We start from the raw sequence: 24660 nt of genomic DNA, 5'->3' as shown, positions 1-24660 counted from the left end.
GCTGTGTGTTTAGCCACCCCACTGTACACAGCTGTACAATAATATATGCAGTCCTTGAATGAAGATGTGAATGTAGCCTGCATGTCTTCCTTTACATCATTTATTTATTCAGTTTAGGTGAATATTCTCACGCCTGTCTTTTCGTGGGCCCTATATCAGGTGGATTTTATTTGTTTAAATCCCCCTCATATGATTCGGTCAGAGGTTGGGTCTATCACAGGTCATTTGGTGCAATGCAATTCGTTTGGGTCTTATACGTTGTGATCTACAAGTGGTAAGCCCATTGTTTTGAATATGACGTAGTCTCGGGCCTTATTAAGCAATAACCTGCATTCTGCGTTTTAGCAAGGATTTTGTGAACAACTTAACTGTAAAAATTCCCATTGGGCACAGAAGTCAACATCTATTCCGCGTTGGTTCAACGTAATTTCATTGAAATTTCATTGAAATTACGTAGAAACAACGTTTATTCAACCAGGTTTTAATGATAGTACTACCACCACTACTACTACTATACTACTACTACTACTACTACTTCTACTACTACTATTACTACTACTACTACTACTACTACTACTAATAATAATAATAATAACAATATACTACTATAAAAATTAAAACATTTAAATTGCATTTTTCTGTAGGCTCTGCAAGCCAAGAAATTTTGATTGCTCAATTATTTTGCTGAAAGTAATACTAGATTTGCAGTGGATTATCGGTTTCCTCTTCATTTTTACCTTCAGAATGCTTTATCTCTCTTCTGTGGATTATCGCGCGCGATACGCCATAGAGGGCCATTAATTAGCAATTCAGTCAATATAAGGGAGACGACAAGGCTTTTTACATAGGATTAAGGGGACATCAAATTCCTCCATTAGTATATTCCTCCTCACGAATAAGCTTTCATTATACATTTAGTTTTCCCTGGAGTCAATCTGACAAGACCTGAATATATTAAGGCCGTTGTAAAACAGTTGAAAAGGGATCGCCAATAATCAGGTGGCTCGAGTGTCTCTTCACTCTTCACTCTTCACGCTCGTCTTTGCATTACCTCATATAATTATGTGTTTCTATTTATCTTATTATTGTTAATCAATGAGGGATCACAACGCCGTCCTTGCTCAAGTTGCTGCTATGGAGAAAAGTAGCCCCACGGGCTGATGCCCGCTTTGCCACTTGATTAGATCCAATATATCATGAATGAAAATAAAATGAGCTAAATTAAGAGTTGAGTTGCCAAACTGGTAATTCGTTTAGCACTTCAACAAGATTCGTTTGATGTTATTCCCTAATTACACAATAAATGAAATCCACTCCAACCTTACAGACTTGGCCCAGACGAAATACACTGCATTTTTCGTTATGTGCAATGTAGCCTATGTGAATGTTTTTCTGTGAATATTTCTGTGTATGGATTAAAATGCTTCATCATATTTTGACATGACTGATATGAGCCACAACTTGATGCAAGATGCATTGATATCCACACGAGTGCAATACAAATTACACGATGATACTTTTTAATGGTCGTCCCTTAGAAAATAAGAGTGCCTTATATTAGAGGAAATATAATTAAACTGCCTTTTATTCATAGGCCAAAGGTGGGATATTGGACTACTTGGTAGGCCCTACTTCAAATGAAGAGGACAACATGACAACAACAAAAAAGTAGTCCATATATATTGTCGCGTGTTATCTGTAACCCCTGGCAGTTTAACGAAAGCTGGGTGTATGAAGATAGAATATATGCTTAGGTCTTTCCCTACTCTCTTTCCCAGTGGCGCACTACTGCACATCAACACCCAGCCACCAGGTGGCAATCTAAGACCGTATAAAACCACTTTTCCTCAAAAGAACTGGGCTGATACACCTATATAGGCCTAGACGAGCGTTTCCCAAACTCGGTCCTTGAGATTAGTTGATTATTTGAATCCGCTGTGTAGTGCTAGTGCAAAAAAACAGAACGCGCTGCCTTTGGGGTCCCGAGGACCGAGTTTGGGAAAAGCTGGCCTAGACAGATCTATAATATTTTAGGAACGAAAATGCATCTTATTTTCTGATATGCAAAGGAACCAAAACATGAAATGGTGCTGCTATAGTCCCAGCATCTGTTTTCTGCAGTGGGCGAAATTTGAAGAATTTCACATTCAAGTGTTGTGACACAGTAGTTACACATATATGCTCACCTATTTGTACACAAGTTGACGCAAGCTTGCGGCAGTGGGAGTCCATTATCGCAATTAGGGGAACCGCTTCTGGAAAAGAAAAGGGACTGGATTTAGTATGATAATGCTGAAACGGTTGCATCGAATACACACAACCCTGTGTGCTCAAAATCACGACATTTTTCTTCATGTACAGTCAAGACATTGCAGTATAGGGTCAAAACACAATTGTCACACCTGTATGTTTCAATTGTCACACAATTGTCAGACCTGTATCATTCTTGATAAGGCCTATAAGCACTCCGCTATTTTCCTCAAGCTTTGCCAAATGTCGAACATTTGAATAGGCCTACTGATCATTGGTTTTGAACCCTATAACACTCTTTAAATGCCGTTTCTACAGAAAAGCAATGCAACGGTTCACAGGGTGCTCTGTGACGGGGTTCGTGTAAATTGTTCCGGCGGCATGCAGCAGTTTGGGGCACTGGAAGTTGAGTGATTCCGCAGTAAAATCACGGGATTAGTGTCTGATTGAGATGTCTGTCGGTGGGATATTAAAAAATTCATTATCGCAGCTCTATACTAACTCGATATGAAGTAACACAGATGGGATTTTATTAGGCCAGGCTTCCGACTGTTTGCTTATGATAATTTAAGATGGGAAATTTGCATGCAATCATGCTGTTAACCGTTTTCCCCATTCATTCTCTTTCACTTTGGACCAGCCAGCGCCACACAGAACTCCTACTCGCCTCACCTGCTATATAGTCTACATCTGTGATTTTATTCAAAGGGGTTATACATTGGAGGTTAAGTTTTACATGGTGTGTACCTGGAGAACCCTGGTTTGAGTGGAGCAGGTTCTTGTGTATTTCGAAGTAAAATTAAAGATGGGGTGTCAGGTTGTAAGGTTACTGCAAATCCCTCATGTCATCTAATCAGCGGCAGTAATGAGCTTTCATTCAATATTTCAGGGGGCTCCCCCTCGCTCTGATCCATTACATTGGGTTTGGAAATGGCATTGACAGGGAATAGCAATTTCCAAAAAGTCTCACATAGAAATATGCGGCAGGTGGCCTAGCAGGTAAGAGCCTTTGGCCAGTAACCGAAAGGTCTAGGTGAAAAAGTCGATGTGCCCTTGAGCAAGGCACTTAACCTAAGCTAATTGCTCCTGTAAGTTGCTCTGGATAAGAGTGTCCACTAAGTGACACAAATTTGAGAAATGTACATTTCGAAAAAATATATAAGATTCGTTTGAATTTGGAATTTCCTATGAATTATTTTGCCTGAATAAAATGACATTGCCCTAAAAAAGTAGCAATAGCCTTGTAGCTCATAGACCTGTATGTGAGACATTTTAGAATTTATTGATAATATTCATTCGATACATTTTACTTCCAAATAAATTACAAAGTAATAACCGAGTAATAATTCAAATAGCCTAATAATACACGATTAGGAGGTCTATTTACCTGGTTGTCGAAGTTGATATTCTACTAATTCCAATTGAACTTGCATGCATAGTTAGTGCACATTTGAGCTCCACGTTTACAAATAATTTAAATGACTATGTAAGTCTCTCGTTAGGACAACCACTTTACTACTACTAGGCCCACTGCTCCTGCCTCTATTAGGCCTACTACTACGACCATAGACTAACACTACCACCATCAAGGAAAACATAATAATAATAATAATAATAATAMATAGGTCCATTTAAAGTGGTGTATTGTGATACCATGAGTGTCTAATTATTTTAATGCTATTATTACATTTAGTCTATATTCGTTGTTAGCATAGTTGTGAGCCTAAATGATCCGTATTTAGGTATGTCATTATTAACGTGCCTTTTACTGGTGTAAAATATACATGCAATAGAAAAAAAGGAAGTAAAAAAATCATTTTTAGGACTATTAGCCTACTGTAATAGACATGGAAAGATAATATAAATAGCCCATAATATTTTGATTTAAATCTGATCCAGTTTGAGATTTAGAGTTCAATCATAGCAATATCCGCAACGCAATTGATATATAATCAGTCCAGTAGACCACAACAAATTGTTGAATGATAGTCAACAATAATCTTTATTAATAGATTCTTTATTTCTTAAGGTTGCACCATTCACTTCAACACTACGAATTCAACAGCCTGTCTGTATTATGAAAATGAATAACCATATATTTCTGCATTAATTTGAGGCGCGAGACCATGAAGTCCAATCCATTCCATGTTCCATTCAGTGCTAACGTTACATCATTATCATCAAGCGGACTTACAAGGTGAAACCTGCCACGAACTCACTTATCATGTCCCTTTATCTTACTGCGGTGCTGATGAAATTCACATCAGACTTTCACAGATTACGCCAAAAAGGCTAACCCGAGGTGGAACGAATTCCTTCACTTGCATTAACTCTCCGCAAAGAGTGGCCTTCGCACTTACCGTAGTCGAAGACACCAGCGCTTTACGCCCTTTCTTGTTTTATTCTTGTCTGTTTAAGAGGTAAATTCCACACCGATGGTTCTGCTTATCACCCTTCAGATAAGAACCTGAGACATCGAACTTCCAGGTCCAAAATATTAAAGTTGCTGTCCGCCTCCCGAAGRAAAAAGTCTCAGCGCTACATAGATATCTTATCTTTCCCGCTTATCTGATCAAAACGCGATGCCACGTATGATTGTGTATTATATAAGCGCATACAACCATCTAGCTACAGTGCTTTTAGAAATTGCGAAGCAGGCGCTGTCATTTCAATAGGCCATTCTCTCCTTGGATCGTCTTCAGCCTCAACAACTTTTTTCTCCAGACAGACACCCTAAGAGTGGCGCATTTTTTCTCTCTCTCGAGCTTTGACAGAGCGCGTGGGTGTGTGTCTGCGTGAGTGTGTGTGCCTCGGTGGGTGTGTTTGTCTGCGTCTACGTGCATGTGTAGTTAAAGACAGTGTAAACTTAGAAACGCTCAATTTACAACAACAACGAAATAAAAACTCGAATAAACTAATTGTAATAGAATTGAGTAAAACGTCATTCATAACACATAGCCTACCATTTGTATGTTCTTGTTTTTAGGCCTACATTAATTAAGATACTAGAATATGGAATGAATTCACAGTCTATATATGCTTGCATAAGCAAATAGATCTATATATTTTTTACTCTAAAATTTCCGTTCAAAATAATAACTATTTCTATCTGTCGGTAAGATTAGTGCATTTGAAGCCTGTGTTTATTTTGTGCACTATGTTATTTCAAAGTKAATCTTTTCTTTTCAGCCTACATAGGCTACAGGACATTTGCTGGAAGAGAGCCTAATACATGTTGAAATTTACCAGAAACCACTCTCAAACGCTATATATTCATGAATTGATTASATTTACTAACCAGCATCACAACACAATAAATTATAAAAGTAGAATTTAGTTGACAGGTGCAAATAAGAGGATTGTGAATGTTCATATCATGATAAAAAAAATAACTGCCATTTGAATCAGATTTACAGTGTCAGTGTTCACATTACATTGTGATGTCTTCAATGTCAATTTAAAACATTGACAAACTATTTGGCAGTTCAAAGTGAATACGTTTTGCGTTACAATTTCTGATGTAAACTCTTGGAGTAACGGGAGTAATATTAGGCCTACGTTTGAATTGACACTTTTTTTGGGGGGGATATACTTATTTTGGATTCTTTGGAGAAGCGAGCAGCTGGCTGGGATGCAAATGCTCTTTATAGATCCGTAAGATCCAGACTGATTTTCTATTCGCATCTTAAGTGAGCCAAGCGGACCGGACGTAGGCTACATTTCATGTGCCTAATCCTTCTTTTACATTTTTAGTCATACTCCCATTAAACAAGTAATTAATGCACACAACCACATGGGAATTTCGCTGCAACGAGGCATTAAAGCAAAACATGCACACGACAACGGCCTTATATCTATGCTTTTCCCACATTGTCCCTTTAATTTAGTAATGCGCGCAGAATACCATTACCCATAACATTTGAAACACTTTCCTAAAATGTAGGCCTATAGGCCTTGTGGGTAAAGTATGCATTCGACGTGCATGTCTAATGGTATATTGTAAAGATATGATTCTACCGATGCTATCTATCATTTGCGTGTTCTAAAGCGTCTGAGAATTGCGATAACAACGCAATCGGCAATTGGAGGAGGTTTATATGATCTATGGACACAGGAAATCAATTAGCCTTATTTATGAGAGTTGCATCCCTGATTTCGTCTGCGTCCAGTCATAGGCCCAAAAACATGTCTATAGATAAATTACGAGCACATTCGTAGGCTAGTATGTACTAAGCCTGTAATGCATAATTGATAAGCAGATACATTTTCTGGTCTGTGACGCCCTATGTTAATATCAGGTCACTCAATTATCTGAAGATGACCTATACACACCGATTACATTTGATCTCCGTGTACAACGAACGCGCATGATTTCAAATCCCCCAACGCTGTTATCAAATATCAACCTGGCATGCATCCCTTTGGTACAGCCAGCCCAACCCCGCCTGTCATATCAGAAKGGGAAAAACGGTGGCGTCTTGAGAGGCGCGTTGTTCTACTAACCACGCTTACCTTCATCTGGAGAATAAAGACGAGAGCCTGCCTTCTCTTTCTCACGAAGAAAGGTGCATAGGAATGCCTGAAGTTCAATAAAAAGGCTGCTGCTAGTGCTATGAAATCTTTTGCCTCGGGGGCAAACCGGCGGCTTCTTTTCATTTCAAGCACTTATCGATTCGCTGTTGTCGTCTTTGGCGACGCAGAAGGACACTTGAAAGAATTTCTAATGGGGCTGTGATGGTGAGAAGGGAGGTGACCTGACCAAGCGCGCTCTTCTGATTCTTAACGAGGACATCAACCACTTTGCACACATTCAGCTGCCGACAGCAATACTAGGCCTATTGGTCATTTCAAGGTTTTACTTGTGCACAGGCCGACTCTATGAAACTTGTAGACATGCTCTCCATTTCATGTAGCCTATATGTATGCATTTTATATTCCACTAAATGCATGTCTAATATAGCTGCCATATAACCAAATAGTGGTCACATAATATGGGATTGACAAGCAATTGCTGCACTAATCAAGTCCATTATAGTCTATTAATTGTGAGTAAGGTATAATAAACATTGCAGTGCAAATTACATTTGTACAATCCTATGTTCTTTGTTGGATTTAGTTATAGCCTACATCAAACTTGTATCTTCCTAAATTATTTATGATTTGATGTGTGTTAGTAAATGCTTCCTTGACTGTGTTGTACTAGAGCAGAACAGACCTATCTCTCTATAGGCCTTGTTGCTGTGAGCCCAATAACTAGATTGTTAAGTGGGGTGGGGGTATAGAGGGTGAGTGATCACTGTCTATAGCACACATTTGTTACAGATCATTTATCACTTATTAAATTATCATTCATCTGTACTAGTATAGGCCTACAAAAACTCTTGCACCAAAATCAGAAGAGGTGAGATATTGACATATTTGGCATTGGATCACACATTTCCCTCCACAGTGTAATTAAAATTATGCCCCTGACACAAAGTGTGTATATTCCGAGAACACTTTTTTTCTTCTGACGTGTTGGATAAATAGTTTGCCATAACCAATTMTTTTTCGTGCCCCAGTTTCGAGTCATTAAAGCCAAATCCAGCGTAGACCACGAGGAATCAATTAAAGTATAGTTAAATCGGACTGAAAATGACCCAAAGCTAAACTTTATTCAAATGTTTCTCAAAGTGAATACCTCTACCACTACAACTACCCTCACCTAAACCAATCAGATCTCTACTGTCAATACATTCCATTCCAGGTTGACATAAACTTCTAAAATGTTCACTCCRTCTCACACCAAAGAATCAAAAACACTACACTATGCATGATGACAAACATATGGTCCACTATCAATCTATCCTGCAGCTTTAAATCTCTCTTTCAGTGGCAGGCTTTGGTAATGTGGACGTGAAGTCGATTACTCAGGAGTGGACGTCTGCCTGAGAAACTGGGCTGGCTTGTTGTCTGCATCAGGCCTCAAAACCACAAGCGATTGTCGCCTAACGCTATGTCTGGCCGGCGCTCTGTGGCCATGTAATAAAATTTGGAGTCAAATTGGTCTTTCAAAGCCACAAATCTTTAAACAAATCAGTTTATGTACTGCTAATACGTTAGACAGAAAGTAATGGCTTGGAAGTCACTTCAAGTCAGCTTTATTGTGGGTGTAACTCCTCGACCATCGCTGCATTCGAGCGAGGGGAAGGAGGCAGGGACAGAGAGAGAGAGAGAGAGATAAAGGGAGAGAGAGAAAAATAGAGGGAGGGAGAGAGAAAGAGGGAGAAAGATAGATTAGAGACACTACTGTCAACCCCTTCAGCAGGAAAAAAACGATTTGTGTATCCATCAGTATTCTAAGACGCATTAATAACGAAAAGCCGCCTGTAAATTAACTAAATTAAAAGGATGACTCTTGGATAGCTCTTGAGCTTGTTGAACGGCTTTCTGCCTGATCCTTATTATAGCCAGGCTGTGTCACAACACCCAAAGGGGAAATATCCAGCACGACAGTAGGCTAGGCTACTACTCAGTCCAGCTAAACACGAGTCTGTGGTTTGACTTTAATAGAGCTGGCCCATATAATAATTTACATGGTTGCCTGCACTCCCTCCTGCCTACAAGCTAATGCAGTGTATATTTAAAAAGTACTCAGCTGTTTTGCCTATACTACCTTCCTTGTAATTATCCTAGCCTTGAGTTCCCAAAGAAAATGCATCACTGATGTCATGGTGGTTTTGGACCTCAAATGGCTTCCAATGTCATTTCTGGTCAGGTTTAACAGGTATGGATTCCCCTTGACATCGGTCAGGCGGGAGTTCAAAGGTTCCAAAGAACAATGAAGAAGACACTAGTAAGTCAACCCATGCTTATAGAACATAGTGCAACATTTTCAGTCTAGCAAAATAATGATTGACACATAGATACGGGCATGTAGCATGGTGATCTTAATCACAGATGCAAAGGGACCAATAAATTGCTCAAGCAGTTCACAGATCAATTCCATGAAGAATCAATGGCGAACTACCACTAACCTGCCGAAGGGGAAATCGGCCAATAATTAAATTGGTGTAATAAAATGGCCATGATGCTTCCATCTCATCAATAACATGTAAAACAGATCAGCTACACAATAACTCCCCTGACCGTGTACCCAGGTGGATCGCAGGGCGCAATCGGAATCAGCTTAGCCTTAATTGGTCTACTGCGGCAGAGAGAGACGGTGAGCGTAAGAGAGAGAGAGTGAGAGAGAGCTACGGCAAGACAGATGTCGACAGTAGTAGAGGAGAGGGGAAAAAAGGGGAAGATAAATGTGGTAGATAGAGAAAGCTGGTAGATAACAATAAAGCCTTTGCCACCTTTTGCGATCAAACCCTCGTTCTGCAATCAAGACCAATGGATTGCATCCTTTTATCTATGTTAAATGGTTCCCAATTCGGGTAAAATTAGTCTCTTTTTCATGGTACTACTCACCTGTGTTACATTGTATATGTGTGTACACAAACCACTACAACAGAACCACCATACATGCAATTGCCAGATGCCCCATTGGCCCACACTGATAAACATGATAACCTTCATGTTGATCATGCATCGTCTTGGTGATGATCTCCACTCTGACTGTTGATCTGTCAATGAGCTATGTTTTCATCAGKATTGTATTCAAATGATAGTCAATGAGACACAAATACAATTTATGTATTAATTATTTATTTATTCTTATTTAGCCCTTATTTTACCAGGTAAGCTGACTGAGAACACATTGTCATTTACAGCAACGACCTGGAATAGTTACAGACAGGAGGGGGGGGGGGTGAGTAAACAATGGTAAAACAGTTAATATTAACATGGGACGAACAACACAGATCTATGTAGCGTTCTGGCCCTTTCCTCAAATCAACGAAAGAAAAACAAATCCATGTCTGAGGGACTGTCAGGGAAACGCGTGTGTCTGTTTGTTTGTGTGTGTGTGAGAACGAGTGAGCGAAAGGGGCGCCTGTAATCCAGTCCCTGTGTGAAACTGTTGACATTTGTGCTTTTTCCCCCTTCATTATGTGACTGAGGCTGTTTTGCGCTGGATTAGCTACAAATCTCCCATGCAGCACATTCAGCATGCCACTAGTAGTTTAACTTCATTAATAATGGATGAAGAGATTGTAATCCTCAAGCAAAGGAGCAGGAGTAGCAAGAGGAGACAGGAGCGAGTCGAGACTGAGGGAGTCACAGTTTTTCATCCCAACACTATCCTGAATCGTTGACAAGCTGATAACATTCCCAATCATCGTTGTCCACTTGTAATATCCAATCTCATATCAACAACACTGTTCAGGATGGAATTTKCCGGGAACTCACAAAGGTTGGGGTGTTTAAGCCAATGCCGGGAGAGGGAAAAAATAAAATAGGGGGAGAGACTTCGGAAATCTCGGTGGTGCATATCCCGGTGTTTTCCATTGATTGTGTTTACTCAAGCTTCTCATTGACGACTATTATGGAAGACTGAGGAACTACCCTGCCCTAACTGCAGGATAAAGGGGATTAGCGTGCAACGTATTCACAATCTCTCCACCACCGGCAATGCTTTATATCAATATAATGGGATATACATTAGCCATATAGCTGCTTATTGCACTTAGGATGAGTATGTAATGGGGAATCACCCCAGACCTCAGTATCTGAAATGACTACATATCATTTATTGAGACGTGTTGTTGTAGCTGTGTTGTTTGGATGGGGTTGGTTTGAGGTAGAATAGTTTGTTCTCCAACTATAGCTTTGTGGTGCTGGTGAACTCGCTGGCTACCAGGCCATCTGCACTGGTTCCTTATTGAGGGCTTTGCTTTGTGTTGCGGCTGCTGTCTCATTTGTACGACTGTGGGCATCAAAGGGGAGAGGTTGGTAATCCTGAGGAGACTCTCCACAACCACCATCTTTAGTAATTATGTCACATTCTGCTTTAATGGAATAATTCTAGTAAAAGAGAGGAGAAAAGAGAGAAAAAGAAGAACAGAGGCTTTTGATCTTTTTCTAAACCTTTTCCCGGAGGAATGGCCATCTGAAGAGTTAGAGATACTGCTGTTCAAGTATCTGATGTGCTTCTTCTTCACTTCTGTCTTTCTCTTAGTAGCTAAGGTGAACTGCATGATATTATACCATTGGAATCTCATACAGTATCCATTAGATACCTCAGACATATTTATTTAACCTTGATTTAACTAGGCAAGTCAGTTAAGAACAAAACCTTATTCACAATGACGGCCTAMCAGGAAACMGTGGGTTAACTGCCTTGTTCAGGGGCAGAACGACAGATTTTTAACTTGTCAGCTCGGGGATTCGATCTAGCAACCTTTTGGTTACTGCCCAATGCTCTAACCACTAGGCTACCTGCCGCCCCATATATAGAGTGGAATGAGGAATAGATTAACGTTCCTTCCCTGTATCAAATAGGTATAGAGTACTTTTTTAAAGGGACAAGGGTTAATCACCCAATGGCATAAATCTAACAGGGCAAGTTGTAACGACGTGAATACTGAATGCTTGACAGGGGCTCCAGTATGCTTTTGATGTTAATYAACAGCTCTACGATTGCCAATGTCTACAATTAGAGGAGTGGAAAAGTAGYAAATTTGGTCCAACATGTTAGCCATTATGCTATGAGGCCTAGACCTTTTGAGGGCACAAGTAGCATTTTCCAAGTTATACTAATTCATGTCCATATTCAAAAGTGTCATGGGTCTCCAGTTGGGGACATTATCGAAAAGTGTAAAATGTCACGATATGAATTATTAKTGTTTATCATTTCCATTCAAACTGTTTTTAATGAAACATTACCTTTAAATCTACTAGTGTGATGTCACTTTTTAATTGGTATATTGCATGCCTTACAAAATAATTTGCCTGGGAGGTTTTGCTAATCTGCTGTGGAGAACACGTTGAGAAATTCAAGGGAGGTTGTGCCTAGTGTGGCAGCTGCTTTCAAAGCTTCTATAAATGCCAGAGATAGAGAAGTTTTCCTTGGCACATCAATGGACTTTTCACAAAAGACACAAACTTGCCACTGGAATGCTTCTCGTTTTGAACATGTTCATGTCTATGTACAACCACATATTGGTAATCCTGTTTGTTCATGTCATTCTAAATGGAGCTCGATTGCACAGCGGTGCAACTTGTACCACTCTGACGACTCGCAATGAAAAATAAAATCCCCTCCCCATGATATTTCAAAACAAACCTGCTGACCCATACTTTGTATTTGCACGTTGTATGATCAAAATAACAGCAGAGAGGGACGTTTGGCTTTGAATGAATGCCTGTGCTAAAATAAACAAAATCTATACTTCATGAAGAACATTTAAATTGTGACCTTGCAACAATGTTTCTATTAGGAAACAGCTCTGAAGCTAACAATACATTTAAAGAGGTATCTAACAATGAACTTAACGCAATGAAGGCTCCAGGAAACCTGGCCCACCCTGGTCAACTTATTAAAATTGCTCAGAMTTTTAGTACAGCTCTTCATGTGCTAAGTTCTAGTGTCTAATCAAACACTGTGAGAGCCAAGTGAGTTATATAAAATATCACACTATAGGCATCCACCACCTGTCAATTTTCAGGTTATCAAACTACATCACAGTGGAAACAAGCCATTTCCTATTGCCCTGTCTTGGTTCAGCATCCAATGTCATGTAGGCCCATTGCTGTCCCTTGCATTCGCTTCCAATGTCRTGCAATAAATTGTTACAGCTTGGATATTCTCCTACATTTGGCTATGAGCCTGTACAAGGCATAGTAAATACCAACAGGACAGCTTTGATATGTGAGGTGCCACATTRTGACAAATAAATGTGTAGTAGACTAAGCTTAGGCATTATCGTCACTTAATGGCAGATGCGTGTCTCGTAAATATTGCTTCAAATAAAGTTTCTGAGGACACGTTTTGACTGACACCTTGGTTTGCCGCAGGGTTCGTGACCCCGGCATGCCTTGGAGGCTACGGGACAATACTAGAGTTTCATTGTAAAYCCCCCCATTAGCTTGTTTCAGCCTTTGTGAACACCATTTTGTCATCTTGTTGGGACTGTAAAGCCTGAAGGAGATGGTGGTGTCAGTAATGATGGCCTCCAGAGACGCTTTCCTGTCTACATACTTGCTATTGAAATAACAATGGGGTTAAGAATGGGAAGTTCATGAACACAGCTAGAACATTGGTCACTTGATTCTATGCTCCCCTTGATGACCGCTGCCTCCACCTTTTCCATTCAAGGTCAGTTACGTAAACAAAAACACATCGTAAGTTATGATAATGGGTTTCCGCTACAAACGCCACCGCAACTTTGTTTAGACTAATTATTAAAATATAGATTGTGTCGCTCTTTTGATTATTACATTACACAGTGACTAGGTTTTGTGTCATTGGAAGGCATTGGAAGGGGACTGCATTTTCCCAGAGCTATATTGGCATATCCCCTCACCTCTTCATATTTCTCACCCCTTGCTTCCTTCCTGGTAACGCTTGAACAAGTCAGTAAATCAACCGTAAACAAAATGGTGTCCCCATTTCATGTCAGATACATCTCCTAATAGTCCCCTCCAAAATAAGCCACACCAAAGCAACAACTTTGTCACGAATGGGGACATTTCTGTGGCCACGGCCTCTATATGATGCGAGTGCTAAGACAGAGAAGGCTGAGTACAAAGTTACATCTGGACCCCCTGGTTGGAGGGAAAGCCAGCCGATTGACTTGAGCTAAGCTGCCGCTGGACACCTTGTTGCCTTTCGTGTCTACGGGTCTATGTATCCTATCGCATGGCGATGTGTCAGCCAAGGCCACATGAGCCCTGGGCACATTCCACCCTTCTAGCGTTACAATTAATTGCAGGGCTGTCACGAACAATGTTTAGCTAACAGGAAACACATTGGGCCACAAAGCAAAGTCCTAGATTGTTGACTGATGTCATTAGAAGTGTTAAATCTTGTTCCAGGCTGTTTCACTCCCCACCCCTCCCCTTCTGTCTGTAGACCAATATACTGTACTGTACAGTATGTTTCACAAGGAATAAAGCAGAGTCATGTCTGAAGACATTAGCGTTGTGTAATTCCAGGAGACACTCTGATGTTCCTTCGTCCTTTAGATGGGTACACATGCAGTATCGTTGCCAAATGGCACATCATTCAAAATGGAATGATAATTGTTATCATCTGTGATATCAAATCTTGTACCTTAGAATCAGACACCACAGGAATCGAAGCCAAAGACCAGGAAGACTTGGTGAGGAGAGGGAGTGAAGGGAGGGAGGAGATTGTTAATTACCAAAGTGGGGGTTACTGAGTTGATAAAAAAAACAGAGAGCAGAGAGTGGTGAAGTGAGGCTGAAGCCTTTGCTCTATAACTGATAATAGCTGCTTTGATAGATCATTTAAATTAGATCATCCCTCCTCCCTATGCATATGACTTCATTTTGCATGTCTGAGAGAGTAGACGTTTTCGGCTTGGCCATTTGTGGCCCCCTGAGTAACTCCTTTATGCATCCTCTTCCATCTAGGTGTAATTAATAGGAAACGTGTCACAAAATAAATTTGATTATCACAATGAATCGCGTATTATTACATCACATTCCATTTTAATGAGTCTCAACTCCAGACGAACCTTTTGAAAGAACCTTCTATCTTGACAAAGTTATCTGAAGTTTACAGTGAGGAATATATGAAAGTCTTTACCTTGATGTTGTTGGCCAAAATGCGGAGAGGTTATATTGCTGATAAATATGGCTAAAGTGGTTTTCTTTAGGAAAATCAATCCCAAAGCCAGACAATGCAGAGACAAACTAACTCATAATTTCTGTACATTGCCCAAGGGACTGCCCTAACTTAACCTAAAGTTAAGTTATATCATCCTGAAGTAAATGTAGCATGAATAATGAATGACCTAAAATTACCTGGTGACCCTCGCTATCCTGTTTTACCATCAATAGTGAGGTGCTTTTCTTCAGCCATGGAAGGATAGCGGTGCATGGAGAAGGCTGCCATTGAAGTATTGGAGATCACACTTTTACACATTTATCACACATTTACATACACCTCAGCCAAATACATTTAAACTCAGTTTTTCACAATTCCTGACATCTAATCCTAGTAAAAAATTCCCTGTCTTCGGWCAGTTACGATCACCACTTTTTTAATAATGTGAAATGTCAGAATAACAGAGAATTAGAATTTCAGCTTGTATTTCTTTCATCACATTCCCAGTGGATCAGAAAATTACATATACTCAATTAGTATTTGGTAGCATTGCCTTTAAATTGATTAACTTGGGTAAAACGTTTCGGGTAGCCTTCCACAAGCTTCTCAGAATAAGTTGGGTGAATTTTGGCCCATTCCTCCTGACAGAGCTGGTGTAACTGAGTCAGGTTTGTAGGCCTCCTTGCTCGCATACGCATTTTCACTTCTGCAAACAAACTTCTATGGGATTGAGGTCAGGGCTTTGTGATGTCACTCCAATACCTTGACTTTGTTGTCCTTAAGCCATTTTGACACAACTTTGGAAGTATGCTTGGGGTCATTGTCCATTTGGAAGACCCATTTGCGATCAAGCTTTAACATCCTGACTGATGTCTTGAGATGTTGCTTCAATATATCCACATAATTTTCCTACCTCATGATGCCATCTATTTTGTGAAGTGCACCAGTCCCTCCTGCAGCAAAGCACCCCCACAACATGATGCTGCCACCCCCGTGCTTCACGGTTGGGATGGTGTTCTTCGGCTTCTAAGCCTCCCCCTTTTTCCTCCAAACATAATGATGGTCATTATGGCCAAACAGTACTATTTTTGTTTCATCAGACCAGAGGACATTTCTCCAAAAAGTACAATCTTTGTCCCCATGTGCAGTTTTAAACCATAGTCTGGCTCTTTTATGGCGGTTTTGGAGCAGTGGCTTCTTCCTTGCTGAGCGGCCTTTCAGGTTATGTCAATTTAGGACTCGTATTTATATGGATATAGATACTTGTACCTGTTTCCTTCCGGAATCTTCACAAGGGCCTTTGTTGTTGTTCTGGGATTGATTTGCACCTTTCGCAGCAAAGTACATTCATCTCTAGGAGACAGAACGCATCTCCTTCCTGAGCAGTATGATGGCTGCGTGGTCCCATGGTGTTTATACTTGCGTACTATTGTTTGTACAGATGAATGTGGTACCTTCAGGCATTTGGAAATTGCTCCCAAGGATGAACCAGACTTGTGGAGATCGACACATTTTTTTCTGAGGTCTTGGCTGATTTCTTTTGATTTTCCCATGATGTCAAGCAAAGAGGCACAACTCCAATTGACTCCAACGGTGTCAATTAGCCTATCAGAAGCTTCTAAAGACATTACATAATTTTCTGGAATTTTCCAAGCTGTTTAAAGGCACAGTCAACTTAGTGTATGTAAACTTCTGACCCACTGGAATTGTGATACAGTGAATTATAAGTGAAATAATCTGTCTGTAAACAATTGTTGGAAAAATTACTTGTGTCATGCACAAAGTCGATGTCCTAACCGACTTGCCAAAACCATAGTTTGTTAACAAGAAATTTGTGGGGTGGTTGAAGAACGAGTTTTAATGACTCTAACCTAAGTGTATGTAAACTTCCGACTTCAACTGTACATGTTTTATAAGTTGCTCATATTAGGCCTATGTTAATTATTAATCCCATAGTTATGTTTGAGTTATAACTCTTCATAAAATATTAATGAATAGCCTATAACACCTTACATTTACATTTGACATTTTAGTCATTTAGCAGACGTTCTTACCCAGAGTGACTTACAGTTAGTGCACTTATTATCCCGTAGAAGTGTTACAATGATGGGAGATAGGGACTAGGAAGTTTTTCAGAAGAAAAAAAAAGAACAGAGCTAACCACAGGCTTTCCACCGGACACTGGCAGACATGTTCACCTTTCAGCATGACAATAACCTTAAACACAAGGCCACATCTACACTGCAGTTGCTCACCAAGAAGAGAGTGAATGCTCCTGAGTGGCCTAGTTACAGTTTTGACTTAATCTGCTTGAAAATGGCTGTCTAGCAATGATCAACAACCAACTTGACAGAGCTTGAAGAATTTAAAAAAGAGTAATGAGCAAATATTATACAATCCAGATGGGCAAAACTCTTAGAGACTTACCCCAAATAGACTCACAGCTCTTAACGCTGCCGAAGGTGTTTCTAACATGTATAGACTGAGGGGGGTGAATACTTATCAAATCAAGATATATTAGTGTTTCACATTTACATTAAAAAAGTATTTTGTATAGATTGTTGACAAAAAATTGAATTATATACATTTGAATACAACTTTGTAACACAAAAAAATGAAGGGGAAAAAAATGAAGAAAAAAAATCTGAAGAAATTCCAGGGGTTGACTACTTATGATATGCACTGTATGTCACCTTTGGGGGAAATTTGTCCTTTTGACAAATTGACCTTTTCTGTAAAAAGAAAAATTGGGAACCTGAAAAGGAGCTGATATATGGGATGCAAATGTAGCTGTCTGTCCCAAGCTCATTTGTGCAGGAAACTGTGAGGGCGCAGTTGAAACAATTTGCCAGTTCGCTAGTAGGCTGGACCCAGTTGATACAATGTTGCACATTTGCTCTCGAAAGCTCAAGGCAGACAGACAGAGGGCGAGGCTAGACAGGTGGAGCAGAGAAATAATGAGATGAAAGAACCTGAACAAACTGTCACTGGTTTAAACCATTACAGGGAGGCGGGGGTGTTCATTATTAATATGGATGAAATGTATTTTCATATTTAGCACTATAGCAGTACAACATTGCATTTTAAACAAAAATGAGAACAGCCAATTAGAAATTCCCCCCAAATTTAGATTTTTGTTGGCTTAGGGGAGCTCATGTCTCATTCGGGGGGGGGGGGGGGGGCAGAGCTCCCATGCAATAGAGCTAATCATCTCTGTAAACAATGACTGTGGCACCATACTGTAAGTGACTTACACTGTATACCCCGTGTGCGATGCTGGTGCCGTAGTGTGCTTACAGAAGGTGACATGGCCTAGGTCCAAGATCCCAGCAGAGAGAAGTGACTATCCTACAGTGTGTTCAAGGCTTGGCCTCTACGAACCATCCCAGTCTTAACCTCCTCCTTGGTGCTCTGGTACAACACCAGGCCTCCTGATGACTGAACTTGCAGGGCAGTTCAAATACCGACAGGTCACTGAAGGGGCAATGTTAAGAGGTTCAAGGCTTTGCAGCCAATCCCACTCAACTTCTAGGATCTGTAAGGGAAATCGATCAACTCCTACAGTATATTACTCCATGACAGCTCCATGACAGTGGAGAGAAAAACAGCACAAAAGGGACAGCCGAAGCTTTGGAACTTGATCTACCGTTTACAAGATTTTACAATTACTTACAAAATGTTAAGACCAACAACAAGGACGGTAACACTATCTCTAATATTGAAGACAAAGAGATGGTAAAAGGACTGCACTAGATTAAGAATACACTCTGAAGAATTTGCCAGAAAGCCTAACAGAAAATGGCTGCCTTTTTTGTGTGCCTCACATTAAATGAAGACCGCAGTGGGAACAGCTGATGTATCAGTCTCTCCTGACACCCAATTAAATATCCATCCAATTACCTCAGCACCCACACACACACACACACACACACACACACACACCACCACACACACACACACACACACACACACCACACACACACACACACACACACACACACACACACACCACACACCACACACCACAGTCTTGTGCAGCAAACTTGTGGGGCATACAATTCAGTCCCATTCAAAATCCTATTTTCCTTAACCCCTAACCCTAACCCTAACCCTAACCTTAACCCTAACCCTAAATTCAACCCAAAAACCTAACCTTAACCTTAACCCTAACCCAAACTCTAAACCTAACCCTAGCTCCTAACCCTAAACCCAATTCTAACCCTAACACTAATTCTAACCTTAACCTTAAACCCCTAGAAAATAGCATTTGACCTTGTGGGGACCCCCCCCCCCCTACACACACACACACCACACACGATCTCCTCAAGGTTTAAACCCAAGGATCCAATGAAAATGACATCTTGAAACCAGAGCAGGTGCGTCTTCCAACAAGACATCGAATTAAACTGGAATGAACAAACAGAACGGGGGTTCAGAAACACAGTTCGGCCCTGCGTTGATGTTAGGGGAATGTTGGAACATTGCAGGAACACTGCAGCAGGCAGCAAGCGGAGGCAAGAGTTGGCGCAGAAGGTGGAACCCTCCACCCGCGGCATCAGAAGGTCACGAATGGGAGGGTGCAGAACACACTAGGTCGCCTGCCAGCTCTGCTGCCCAGGACCAACAGTTTCCTGCTGACCCACTCCGTCACGGCTCCAGAACTCCAGAGCTTTGAGCTTCGAGAGCAGAGGCCACAACCATGCAACTCACAGCAGGGCAGAACAGTGAGAGGAGCAGGGAGAGGGGCAGTGATAGTTGGGAGGAGGCAGCTGTTACCTCAGCCACACGTCAACTCCACTGTCCTCCCTCCCTCCATTGCTCAAAGTTCCCTCAAAGCACGTTAGAAGGTGAGAATTGCCAGCCCACAACAATTGAAAACAGAGCTGGCGGATAGCTGTAGCCATCAATCATACTTCAATCAATCACTGTCAACCCCCTCCTCACCACCAACCACGCGTTGCCTCCACCCCCAGGCACGCAGCCCTCTGGAATGCTGGGTAATGAGGGATGGCACGGGCATCCAGGCATACGATTTACCCTCGTCTTTGAGAGGAAGGGACGCCCTCAGTGTCTATATATATATGTGTGTGTGGTGTGGTGTGTGTGTGTGTGTGTGGTGTGTGTGTGTTGTGTGTTGTGTGTGTGTGTGTGTGTGTGTGTGTGTGTGGTGGCGTTTCTTGGGTTGGCGTGTTGTCGTGTGGTGTGTGTGTGCGTGCACTCCCAAGAGACTCTGCCAGCGTCATTCAGACGGGAAAATAAATCTAATCTGTGTGTAACGAAGGCACATGTCAAGTGCTTAGGAAATGTCACCAAAGACTTGACCATGAAGGAAGGCATTGCTGTATAAATCATTGTTATGAAAAATCATTCTAATAGATGGTAGCAGACTGGGGTGTTTTGATTTGTGATAGAAGTGATGGAAGCATATACCTGAATCATAAGGCTCCCTACCATGAATGACATATTCACATATACTGTATTTCTCACGTAGTTATGACAGTGTGCTATCTTTCTGCTTAGTTAGGATAAACAATTTTGCCCATGTGGGGACATGATAAAGTGGAGACACGTCTTCCATATTGGTTTGTAAAAGGGACAATTAAGATGTACTTAAGATGATCCCAACATTTTGTGTATTTGGAGGTTTCCATGGATTACTGGGTTGTATTCTAAGGAGTGTCACTCTAATTCTAGAGCCTAAGAGAGTTATATCTGAATGTGCACTTGGGGTGAATCTGCATCCTCTAAAATACAGGCAGCGCATATCGTCTTATGTCATAAAACGTTGGCGTTAATCTAATTGACAAACAGCAACTGCTGAAAGAGGGCCCGGTGTGGAATTGACGGTCAAGCCTCATTCTTGAAAATTGTACACAGCGCAAAAGGAAATTCCATCAGAGAATTCGAACCAATGTATGATTTATTGTGTCCCTATGCAGATGCCTAGCTACCAGGTGATGAAAACCAATGGCGATGGAGGAAACTCAAGTATATCATGTGGGACTTTGATATATTGCTATCGAGATCAATGAACAGCAAAAGACAGGATTTAATATAGCATCTGCTAATTCAATAATATTATGCTTAAGATTTATTAGACATCATCCGATTTAGCATAAATACATTTGCTCGGTACATTTCCAAGCTGTCGCACATGCAGTCCAAGGTGAATATCGTTCAAGAGTTACAGAAAGGTTTGCTGGTGCTACGACTGTGTGCACTGGGACCAGGTTCAAATTACCTGTTCAATCTTTTCAATACGAAGCTGTGCTTGATTGGGCATGCCTGGCAAAGTGGAATAAATGGAATAGTCCTAAACGTGCAAGCCCACTGTCCTGGAACTCCAGGAAGGCTCAAGCTAATGCTGAAAGTATTTGAAAGTTTTCAAATACTGCCATAGCCACGGGAAATAGGCGTGCTGAGGGTGCTGCAGCACCCCCTGAAGTAAAAAATTCAAGTGGTGCACTGGTGTTTAATATGCCTGTATTATCGGACCGATATATCCATCTGCAGCACGGCAAAAACCTTTTTCCACCCCACTCTCTCCTGCCGTTGAAGAAAAAAAAAATCGCAGCACCCCACTCCCAAACTACTTCCTTTGGCTATGAATACTGCAGTTTCTGTGAAACATAAGAACATAAACAATGCAACAGACTATAATACCAGCTATTCATTGAATGACTGAACCAACGTTTCACCACAGTGTGCCCTTGTTGGGTCTGTGTAGTGTCTACATGAGTAGCTCCAACATTGCCTTTATTTAAGTGTCATCCGTACCCTGCTAGTTCGGGGGATGATGATGTTCTGCCGTTATACCACTCCCAGTCACCCCCTGTACCATTACTAACCTCATTATCAAGGAATGCGTTTTAGTTCCTATCCATTGCCTTTAGTTCCCTACCCATTGTATTCTCCCACTCTGCTGTCTCTTGTTGCCAGGACATGCAGCACTAGCTATCTTTTTAATGAAATGAAATGGAATGGAAATTGATTCCTCTTATCTTTAATATGTTCTCCTTTCCAACCTCTTATTGTTGTCAACTTTTAAAAGGTACACGGGATGAGTTTCAGAGGCACATTTGATAGCCGGACAATCTTCTCTCCTGGAATCCATTAAGAAGCATATTAAATGGCTTCCTAGCAGTTTGATTTGTAGTTTGAGCGTTAACCGCCGAATGTCGGTCTGAGATCCTTGTGAATTTAAAACCCCAGAAGTGAGGGATTGTTTCAATGTAAATGGGGCATGAAAGCCCTTTATTAACTTTTGTTTGTGGTCTTGTCATGCTTGATTACAATTCCCCAGTCACCTCTACATTGTAGTAGGTTGCTCCATGTGGTTTGCAGCATTGAAGTACACCCTGTATTCTATGAACAGTCAGACAAACAAAACACATATCACAATCACCACATAGAACATTTGACATTTTTTCCTTGAAGGCAAAGTATAATCTGATCACTTCCAATTACATCCTGGTTTGTTCGTCGATTTGTTGCTAGTCAAGAAAAAAGAGGTGTAGTCTTTCCTCGTACAGAAACGGGAGGCTCCGCGTCAACATGTGATCTATGTGTTGTGACAGGGGGATGACTGTGTGCACAAACACAGGGATAGTTTTTGTGGGGAGGTAACTAAGGCCGGCGTGGTGTTGACACCTCCAGCTGTCTCCGGGGTGGAATAAAGATCTGACACCAGCAGCAGTATAGAGCTACAGACACCAGCTGGGCCTGGTGCCAGAGGAACGAGGAACGGTCTCTCTTCTCTCCCCTGTTATTCTCCCCTCCATCCCTCCCTCCCTCCCTCCTCTCTTTTATTCTCTTTGGTTCTTGGTCTCCTGTATACTCTGCTCCAGTCTTACCTCCTCCAAACTCTCTCTAGTCTTCTCTGTTATTTTCTCTTCTCCCTCCCTCTTCCCTCCTGTCCTTTCTTCCCATCTGCGTTTCGTTCTCCCTTTTCTTTTACTCCAGTGGTACCTGATCCAAACTCTCTCGACTCTGCTCTGCTATTTTCTCTCCTTCCTCCCTCCTTCTTCCCTCTGCTCCCTTCTCTCCTTCCTCTCTGCTTTTCAGTCTGCCTTCTCCTTCCTTACTCCGACTGTACCTCCTCCAATTCTCCAGTTCTCGAGACACATAGACTCTGCCAACTTTACTTCACTCCTCTAACATTGCTATCAGTGATATGATAGCTTTTTACTCCAGTGATTACTAAATTCCACCATTCTCTTGGCCCATGTGACAGTCTGAGAATTTGACAAGTGAATGAGGAATCATATATAATACCTCTTTCAGTAGCCTAGTGTTATGGAAGTTTGAAACAGTGATGATAGGACATTTCAGTGGTACGAAACGGGAACTATGGGAGATATACCTACTACAGATATGATTTTCTGCGCCCTCTGAACAAATATTTCCAAGCTATGTTAATTTTGGTTCGCTCAAATGTATCTCCATTTATTGTTCCTCTGTAGTAGCTAGTTAGAAAGTGCATCATGCCACTAGGATTTAAAACGTCTACACTCTTAGAAAAAAAAGGTGCTATCTAGAACCTAAAAGGGTTCTTCGGGTGTCCCCATAGGATAATCCTTTGAAGAACCCTTTTTGGTTCCAGGTAGAACCCTTTTGGTTCCAGGTAGAACCCTTTTGAGTTCCATGTAGAACCCTTAACACATAGGGTTCTGCATGGAACCCAAAATAGTTCTACTTGGAACAAAAAAGGGTTCTCCTATGGGGACAGCCGAAGAACGCTTCGGAACCCTTTTTTCTAAGTGTACACAGTTAGCATACTGTTATGGAAAAGTACAGCATAACTCATGCATACTCTATGCTTTAGCCAAATGCACCATTACAACCTCTTCAGGAATGACTATTCTTTCAGCCTGAACCCACTCTGATACTGAAGAGTAGAGCCAAATTAATATGTTAAAGAAATGTCTTAAGTACTTAGGCCCTTTTGACTCACATATAAAAATATATTTCCAAGTTCCAATTCATGCTTTTGTAAGAAAAAAGGTTCAATGCAGAAGAAAACTCCAACTTAGCTATGCTTTGTACATTCCCTTCCCACAGCCGAAAGCTGCCAAAATAAACTGGTATAACACTGACATGTAACATATCAAATTGGACCAAAAATATCCTGTAACTTTTGCAGCCTGTAAGCAGTGGTGGAAAAAGCACCCGACTGCCATACTTGAGTAAAATTAAAGATACCTTATTAGAAAATTACTAAAGTTAAAGTGAAAGTCACCCAGGAAAATAATACTTAAGTAAAATATTTGATTTTAAATATACTTAAGCATCAAAAGTAAATGCAATTTTCAAAAGATAAAGCAAAAGTATAAACGGTTCAAATTCCTTATATTAGGCAAACCAGACGGCACGATTTTCTAGTTTTTTGGGCACAAAACTCAGACATAATTTACAAATTAAACATTTGTGTTTAGTGAATCCGCCAGATCAGAAGCAGTACGGTTGACCAGGGATGTTCTCCTGATAAGTGAGTGAATTGGACCATTTTCCTGTCCTGTTAAGTATTCAAAATGTAACAAGTACTTTTGGGTGTCAGGGAAAATATATGGAGTAAAAAGTACATCATTTCTTTAGGAATGTAGTGAAGTAAAAGTAAAAGTAGTCAAAAATATAAATAGTAAAGTAAAGTACAGATACCCCCAAAAACGACTTATGTAGTACTTTACTTAAGT

At 40.9% G+C, this 24660-nt stretch overlaps 1 protein-coding gene across 3 annotated transcripts in view; it reads right to left on the bottom strand.

Moving 5' to 3' along the window:
* Positions 1-24660, bottom strand: part of LOC111967574 (pituitary homeobox 2) — a 43772-nt gene that overhangs the window by 5838 nt on the left and 13274 nt on the right. The window contains exons 1-2 of one of the 3 annotated variants that reach the window (XM_023992698.2): positions 6763-6953; positions 2187-2255 (exon numbers count right to left, since the gene is read on the bottom strand). In XM_023992698.2, the coding sequence (XP_023848466.1) occupies positions 2187-2232 (46 nt within the window). In that variant the 5' untranslated portion in view covers positions 2233-2255; positions 6763-6953. Of the gene's footprint in view, positions 1-2186; positions 2256-4610; positions 5047-6762; positions 6954-24660 lie in introns of those variants that run through there. The other 2 variants (XM_023992697.2, XM_070444792.1) reach the window with 2 other exon arrangements.

The sequence above is a fragment of the Salvelinus sp. IW2-2015 genome, linkage group LG8, assembly GCF_002910315.2.
Source record: "Salvelinus sp. IW2-2015 linkage group LG8, ASM291031v2, whole genome shotgun sequence".
NCBI lineage: Eukaryota > Metazoa > Chordata > Actinopteri > Salmoniformes > Salmonidae > Salvelinus > Salvelinus sp. IW2-2015.
The sequence above is the reverse complement of the archived record's forward strand: the minus strand, read 5'-3'. Positions and strand labels throughout refer to the sequence as shown.